This window comes from Acartia tonsa, chromosome 4 (genome assembly GCF_053477335.1).
Source record: "Acartia tonsa isolate MP-2025a chromosome 4, ASM5347733v1, whole genome shotgun sequence".
In the NCBI taxonomy this organism is placed as follows: Eukaryota; Metazoa; Arthropoda; class Copepoda; order Calanoida; family Acartiidae; genus Acartia; species Acartia tonsa.
The window spans coordinates 6,240,028-6,248,263 of record NC_137263.1 but is presented as its reverse complement, the minus strand read 5'-3'; the positions used below and the strand labels follow the sequence as shown (position 1 = coordinate 6,248,263).

General features: G+C 39.3%; 2 protein-coding genes across 2 annotated transcripts; both read right to left on the bottom strand.

Annotated features, from left to right (window-relative positions):
- Positions 1-1,580: 1,580 nt before the first annotated feature.
- On the bottom strand, positions 1,581-4,665 carry LOC145315803 (uncharacterized). The gene is made up of 2 exons (XM_080155894.1): positions 3,714-4,665; positions 1,581-2,761 (listed from the first exon to the last, which is right to left on the bottom strand). Exons 1-2 carry the CDS (start codon positions 4,108-4,110, stop codon positions 2,676-2,678), a joined length of 483 nt encoding a protein of 160 aa, XP_080012020.1. The 5' UTR covers positions 4,111-4,665; the 3' UTR covers positions 1,581-2,675.
- A 133-nt stretch (positions 4,666-4,798) lies between these two features.
- On the bottom strand, positions 4,799-6,960 carry LOC145315802 (uncharacterized). Its single transcript, XM_080155893.1, has 3 exons — positions 6,780-6,960; positions 5,433-6,460; positions 4,799-5,162 (listed from the first exon to the last, which is right to left on the bottom strand). Exons 1-3 carry the CDS (start codon positions 6,880-6,882, stop codon positions 4,842-4,844), a joined length of 1,452 nt encoding a protein of 483 aa, XP_080012019.1. The 5' UTR covers positions 6,883-6,960; the 3' UTR covers positions 4,799-4,841.
- Between the last annotated feature and the right edge of the window lie 1,276 nt (positions 6,961-8,236).

Below are 8,236 nucleotides of genomic sequence, written 5' to 3'. Positions count from 1 at the left end.
ACAGAACAAGAAATTTTCATCCAGGATCCCTTCTCCCATAAACTGGAATCCACATCTGCGGTAATACTTCTTAATCAGTACCACGGGACACAAATCTCCGCCCTCTGAAGCCAACAGGTTTGTACATCCTTCATGCTCTTGATCATTCTTCCTCTTTGGGTAGATCACTCGCAGAACTTCCACCCCGCCTATTTGATCTTGGCTTATATGACAAGCCCTCACTTGATCAAGATCGGCGAGGCGAGTAAATGTGTGGAACTGCAAAATTATTGCCACCGTCGCTCGGAAAAAAGGCAGAGGAATGTCCCAGATGGAGTCATAGTCGTAAACTATCTTGCGCATGATTGCTGTGAGAACACCCTTAGGAATGGGCGTGGCTTTTCTGACGGGGGCGCGTTCCGTTGCTGCTCTTCTCACTGCTCCTTCCAACAGCCGCGACACACGTTGTGAAAACTCCGAAACAGGCTGATCTATTATATATGACCATGCCTTCAAGCTTCCACAAACTTGTTTGAGAAAAGAGTAAGGCTTCCTTATATCCTCAAGATAATGGATGAAGTCCTGCAACACCCTTTCCTGGAACGTGGTTGCCGGTAGATTCCTCTTGCGCAGGTAGGCGAGGAACACCTCCACTACCTGTGAATGTACACTCGTGGTAGACTGGGCGCGGGACGACGTGTATAGTTTGGCATCTCGACTCTTTGTCGGCGATAAGTTCAGGCCTCGCGCTGCCCTCATGATTCTCAGAGCTGGCCTTTGTGAAATCCGAGCAGGAAGACCCTCTCCGACTAAAAATATAGATTAAAATTAACTATAGATCTAAGTAGAAAACGAACTTCTTACACGTTAAACGCCTCTTATGGAAAAAGTTATTCATCCAATTGAATGCAAAGAAAAACCTGCGTCGAAACCGATCATTGTACGTTAACAAAAATTTCTTGTTTGTTGTATCATAGATCTGAGATTAAAAGCTATCAATCCTAAAGCCGAAAAAACATTTGATTCCTGTCTTGCTACCCGATTTTGTATCATATGAACAAATATACTTGCCTCTCATAGGTCTCTGTTGCCCTCTGGCCCGATAAGCTGGATCAAATCCGGCGCGACCCATTTTAAACTGATTGCCGCGGATTCTTCTAATAAAAAGTCTGAAATGGGTATACAAATATGAGAAATCAAATAACAAATCTCCGAAAGACTAGTTTAATTTGTAAAAAATCAATATACACAAATATGAATCCATTCGGAATCCATTACTAAAAAAGGCCAAATATTAAAATTGTAAACCCATTTCTTGAAACAGCCACAAATATATATTAAATTTTCAAAGCGTATCACAGACTAGAATAATTTTCAGATTGCACTTTCATGGAAAGACCGAACGTTAACAAGATAGGGATGAATATAAAAATATTTATAACAAACCAAAAAGTCCAAAACAAGCAGGATTTCTCTAATAGGTATACATAATCTAATCCGCTCAAACAAACTAGCTGAATTTAGAATAATGTGTCTAAAATAAAATAAAAAATGCTTTTCATGTTCCTACGCTTTTTGGACTTGTATGGTTATTACAGAATTCTAGATTTACAAGTCATATTAATACATAAATTAAAATAATTATATCTGCAAGGAAATGATATCATTTTATTGGGTACGAATGAAAAATATCTTTGAGTCCTACTACATCTTTCCGTCATGGCGAAAATAGAAATTAACCTCCCCTTATGATCTAATACAGTCTTATCTGTATATTTACTCAAATTTTTTCAAGGAAATATCGTGGCCCAATAAATGAAACATTTCTATTAGCTGAAAATACACAACTCAGGTCTTAATTAATAAAGCTATCATAGAAAAATTACAATTCCCTTTAAACATACAATCTGCTGCTTCTGATGTAAAAAAGGTCTTAAACACAAAAATTCTTTTTATGAAAGACTTAAATTTTCCAGCTTCAATAAACTGCGACCAAAAACAAGCAGACTGCCAAAAGGGAATAACAAAAACGATAGTGGCGGACGGTATACTCAAAATCTTATGTAATGCTGGAACTATAACTTTAACTGGAGGACATAAGTACATGACACGCTTATTATCCAATTCTTGTATAAAAAAGTCAGTGCCTAATGCCGTTTTATCCGGCAACTTTGAATAAAACGCCGAACATTTTGTATTGGCCGCGCTGGCCATGAGATCGATTTCCGGCATAACTACAAATTTTTCACATATTAGATTATAATCCTCGAGGGCTACCGACCACTCGTCGGTGTTACTTACTTTGGATCCCTCGTCAGCGATTTTTAGCAGCAGCGTGCTCCTCCTTTGCCATACTGGCAGAAGAATAATGTTAAATTGTAGCTGAACTAACTTTATATTTATCACATGGCGCTGCAGAATTTCCACTCTAGAGCCACGGTTCAAAATACTAACTAAACCGCGATTGTCCGTACACCAAACCACTGTTTTGTGTCTATTTTGCTGGAGAAAGGACTCCTGTTCAAACATTTTCACAACTGCCAACAACTCTCGCAGCGTGCTAGACTGCTGCATTTCGTCGTATTCAAATGGAAACTCTTTAATGAAACGAAGTTGCTCCGCTTCAAATACATAAGCTCTGGATTCGCTTGAATCAGAGACCATGATGGACTCTATCTGTGTGATGTCTAAAGGATCTACAGCTTCCAGCAAAACTGCCTGCTTCGCAGGTTGGATAATGTTGATGACAACATTACACTTGTTGACAGGTTGTCCGTTGAAACTGAAATAAAAACAAAGAATATTTAAGTGTATATTCATATTTAACTAAACGTCAAAATGCAACCGAAATTAAACAAAACATTCGTAAAATGCCAGCATAAAAATCTTAAAAATGTTTCGAAAACTAAAAACTCGAATGTACACACCTTATTAGATAAATCTTCAACATTTCGAATTCTTGTAACATTCTATCGTTTATAGCTAAAGACCCGGACCATCCATGCTCCTGAACAGTCAATCCGAGTGTCTGCTGGCATGCTCTAGTCACCACTCTCATTATACTCCCATGAGAATGGAGAAGGTGACAACATACGCCAAGGATATGCGCTAATTCTTTGGCGTATATTACGCCAACCTTGTCAGCCTTTGAAATGGCAGCGTTAATGTCATTTGTGAGAATTATTATCTTCATTAGGGGAGCACTGATTCTCATAGAAATTGAGTCTAAATTAAAGCCCAGGTAACACAAAGAAGTAGTAGGCCCGACACATTTCGATAAGTTTAATGTCCAGCCTGTGCTTTCGAACACAAATTTTATGAACTTAAGGCTGGCCAATCCTTTAATTTTAGACAAGGCTGAATTGAACGAGTCATCAACAAATGTTGACAAGTCTATGCCTCGAGCGTGGCAGAATCTTCGTATGGGGACTATCAGAGAATTCATTATGTATGTGGCTGGTCCTGACAAAAAATATTGCATTCTTATGGATCAAATTTTAAAAAATATGTACAATTTAAATTCGACGCTCGATCATTTCTTAAGAAAAACACTACCAAAACGTAAAAAACAAAAACTATACACTCGTTTTTTGGTTTTTGGTATGCATAAGGTTGTCAAATACAGTTCATATTGTACTCATTAAGACAATAGGCATCGCTATCCTTAGGCGTTTTAACGCTTGCGCATCGAAATAATGCCATTGATTGAATTAGGAAATAAAACAAAAACTAACCTGTGCCGAATGGCAGTGTTAAAAACTCATAGAACTCCCGCGTGCCAGAGGCGTTGACAACCGCGAAGCCGAATAAACCACGGAACTCTGGATGTAATGCCAAATGGCAATACATCGCTGAGATGTCCAACACGGACATCCAGCAGCCGGGCGTGACTCTGGGAAGAACCATGGAAATATCCTCCATTTTCATAGAAACTTGTCTTAAACAGTCGTTCAGTGTACGTGACAAATCTAAACACTGACGTAATTTCACGTTACCCTCACTATCCAACTTTGACGCCACCGTCAAAGGGTTGACAAAATATGGTTTATAATCGACTTTCCTAACAATGTTCTCCTTAACCCATTTGTCTGTCTTTGCCTGAACGAATTGAATGTTTTGCAACGCGCTCATGTTGTTCCTAAGGTCTGTCGCCTCAGGAAGAGGAGTAACTATGTCCGGTTTATAACCGTCTCTTAATAATTCTAAAACGGAATCACTGGCGTTTAAAATCTGTTTATAAAATAACTGGGCCTTTGGATCATGGATCCCTCCTGCAACTGGACCGAAACCCAGGTCTTGCAACCGGTCAATTTCTTTGTCAATAAAAGCCGCAAATTCTTGGTCAGATATGTCACTTAAAGAACTTACGACTAAGTCACTGGTAACAATTTTAACAGAAGTATTGTCGTCGATTTCAATGTTACCGTTGGAGTTAAAGTCAATAGTTTTTGTGTCAGGTAAATTATCGTTATCGAGTGGAGCGATAACATCGTCAATGAGGAGTTCCTCGGCTTTGGTAGATGGAAGTATCGCTATGGCCGGGGAACTCGAAGCCTCGCTTCAATCCTTCTTCTTAGGAGCTGTGCACTGGGAGGCTCTATGGCCTTGTTTCTGGCTGAAAATATAATTATCATTAAACCGGCTGAGTTTAACAACTAAAAAACTCTGTGCTAAATAGTAAGTTAAATTGCGAATATATATATATTTTTTTAAAAAACTAAACTATGTATTTTTCAAAAAGAAAAACTTCTTTGATTATCTATTGGCATATCCATTGATTGCTCACGCAAAATCGAGATCCAATTATCATTACAACACATTCAAACTGGCAGCAAAAAAGGTATGTTAAAAAATTTAAACGCTTACCAATTGTGGCACGTGCCAGTAAAACGTTTCGCAGATGGCCTGGCCTCTCGCTCTCTGTCCCGTCTGCGCTTCTCACTTTCTTCATGCTCCTTGCGCAAAGTATTTAACCTGGTGAGCCTCTCACCCTGCAGAACTTCACGATTATCGTTGCAGGCAAACTTGACAACCACCGAGGGGCTGTTTGTAAACGTCAAGCTCATGTAGAGACTCATGAACTTGAGCAGCTCGATGGCCATAAGCGAGAACTCCATACTGCGATGGACGGTGGCGTGGGCCTCAGGGGGCAAATACAAATTGTAAAGCTCGCGAACTGCATCCTAAATTATAGTTTAAAATCGTAACAAATTCTTATATCACTTAAACGGTACTTAAATCAAATATGGTGGTATACCACAACAACCTCAAATATTACATTGTTTAGATAAACCGCTCTAGTGCTTATTAAGATCTATAGTATTAAAGATAACCACAAGTCCCACTGCCATATAACTTGTGAAATCAAAAAATTATTCGAAAAAACTGTAAAAAAGGAGAGAAGACTAGAACTGTGAACGATACTCATTGTCGAATAGTTGTAATAATGTTACCTCGATATAATTCTGAACAGACAATAGATCGAGGCCAGTCTTCTGCATCAACCTCAAATAACTGGAGTCACGGCAATTCTGCGCATTGACCTCAGTTATTTTTCCCAGTCTGGTTTGTTGCGTAACAGCATAATGTACTAGGCAGAAACCGGGCGGCTTCGTTTTTGTAGGCACGCCTGCGACAAGTCTTCTGCTTGGTAACGCGACCATCTGCCAACCTTGGGGAAACGGCGTAGCCTGTTGAAAATTGGCTGCTTGAGGCGCTTGCATGCCAGCCCTCTGCTGCTGTTGAACTTGCTGTTGCTGAACACCGCCAACACCATTGCTGGTCGATGGTTGGGAAGTACTGGTGCTCTGCTGGTTTTTCTGATTTCTGTCGCTGACTAGCATGCGAATCACGTCGATAAGAGCACTGTTTGGTACCTGACCCGAATTATCGACAGACAAGGGCCTGTCAGCCGCTGATCCTCGGTCATGACATGTACCGCGTGGAGGCATGACAGACTGAGCTGATTTTGTCGGCACTCTGGGTAGTTCCTCCGACCTATGGCGTATGCGTTCGCCGTTTTGCTGCGGTTGTGGCCTAGCTGCCGCGCCTCCTGCCATATATGGTGCCGCATTTATGTTAACATTACTAAAATTCATTGCCTGATTCTGAGATGGATAATGAACTGGGCCAGGCCGACACTGTGGTAGATGCTGAGGGTGATGCTGTGCTACTCTATTAACATGATCATGTTGACCATATCTGGCCCTTTCTTGTTGAATGTACGATTGAGGTGCTGGAATGAGAGGTGTGGAAGCACGAAACGGTCTGGCTCCCATTGGTGCATCATCACCTAGCATGGCCAACAATTCCGCTGGATCTCTTCCGTTTCCATCATTCATTCGATCCGCCTCCGCAATTTCATCCATCATAGGAGCTGGTTGTGATTCATGGAACTGCGCATGAGCGGCGTCAATCTGATCCTCTTGATCATGGACACTTTCGTCACTATCAACGGCAGGATCATCATCTACGTCCGCTGCTAAAAATTAAAAAGCTATTTCCATTATCGATTTTCATTTATACATTGCAAATGCTATTTTGAATGGTTAAAACTAAACAAAACATGTCCAAAATGAGAAAACTATGAATGTAGTCGACAGATTTGCAATTCAGCTAACGTAAATTTATATATTACTGTGCCTTAAACAAGTGTATGCACGAGTCGAATAAAAATTTTTTTTTTTTTAAAAAAAACAAGCATTGATGTAACGTATATAACCATAGGTCTATATCAAGATACGTGATTACAAGAAAAACTCTATACTTAATAGCCAATAATCTGTTAATTAAAATAATACCTGGAGATACAGGTTCGAAACCGTTTTCATCCTCAAATGCCGGCAATTCTTGGGCTATGTCACCCAAATGTGGCAGCTGCATCTCATCCTCACCGTCGGCCATCTTATGTGTGAATATGCGCCGTACGAGATAGAAACAAAGGCTTATGATAAAAAATCTGAAAAATTTTATATAATATAAGTCAAAAATCTAGAATGAACTCATATAAAATAAACAACGCATTATGAATGAAAAACTATTATTTAAAGGAATTAAATCGAATCGACATTAAAAATAACCCCTATAAAAATTTTAGGTTAAGTCTTATAACATAAAATTTGAAATTTGAATCATAAAACTATCTATTATTGCCCTATCAAAAACCACGTGCATAAAAAACCGACGAATTATGAAAAGGAAAAAATATATAAAGAAAATGCTATAAAATTAAAACATACTGATGAAAAAATTTAAGGGAGTGGGAGGGAGGGAAAAATAAATTTTTAGAAAAAACTTAAACGATTAATATCACAGGCGACTTTGTAGCATAAATCTATGTTTCAACTATCCTTTATTCTTTATTCTTTCACTTTTGTATTTAGATGTTGTTCGTTCAATGGTCAGATAAAGAATGAAGTAAAACAGCGAGCTTTCTCTCGGCCCCTGTAGTCCGAGTGTAAGTGTGTGTGTGCGTGTGTGTGTGTATGACTACTTGCTTTCGCGCTCAGCTTGACAACAACCACCCCTCGTGGTTTTAATCTAAACTTGTACCGTTCCGTCTCACAATCTGCCTACCGCAATTGAGAAACTTATCTGGCCTGTACCGCCATACGTAGAGTCCTCCTCTACTACCACTCAGTTAAGAGTATATAAACGTGCCTATACATCATTGTCGGCCCCTGCCGCTTCATATAGCCTGTATATCATCTATAATGCACGAATACGCCGCAAGAGGTACTCCCTCTATACTATGTCTCTCTACCGCCATCTAACGGCCGTAGCTGACAACTAAGGTTAATTTAATTTTTTCTGTCTGCTAACTCTCCAGGCTTTCTATATCAGCCCTTTTACTTTTAATTCAATACTACGAGCGAATTTTTTCACATAATTCGCTTAAGATCTCTCAAACTGTGTTACTTTAGACTTCTCATATTAACTTTTTATCCTTGTCTTTCCACGTTTTATTCCGAACGACCTGGGCCGCTTGCCAAAATGCTCCTAGAGACACGTTTAATGTATTTTTTGAAATTCCACCATATTGCACAACAAATACCAATTTTCTTTTTCGTTTTAAATACTTCAATGAAAACCTCACATTATTATTTCATAGCTTGAATTCCAGAAAAATCCGTTTGGAACGTGTACCTACTCAATTTTGTCATATTGTCCGAAGCTCGATCGAAATAAAACGCGGAAAGACTCGGAACGAGTAAATCTGTTCCATCTAAAGTAACCCAGAAGTTTCGAGAATGGTAAA

What these genes read in the sequence shown, in the direction of transcription:
- LOC145315803 (XM_080155894.1), bottom strand. Translation starts at nt 4,110, where the DNA reads ATGAGCGCGTTGCAAAACATTCAATTCGTTCAGGCAAAGACAGACAAA. An exon ending in AACACTGCCATTCGGCACAG is followed by an intron (nt 2,762 to 3,713) that starts GTTAGTTTTTGT and finishes TTTTTATTTCAG; the next exon opens with TTTCAACGGACAACCTGTCA.
- LOC145315802 (XM_080155893.1), bottom strand. Translation starts at nt 6,882, where the DNA reads ATGGCCGACGGTGAGGATGAGATGCAGCTGCCACATTTGGGTGACATA. An exon ending in TTTCGAACCTGTATCTCCAG is followed by an intron (nt 6,461 to 6,779) that starts GTATTATTTTAA and finishes TTTAATTTTTAG; the next exon opens with CAGCGGACGTAGATGATGAT. An exon ending in CTGTTCAGAATTATATCGAG is followed by an intron (nt 5,163 to 5,432) that starts GTAACATTATTA and finishes ACTATAATTTAG; the next exon opens with GATGCAGTTCGCGAGCTTTA.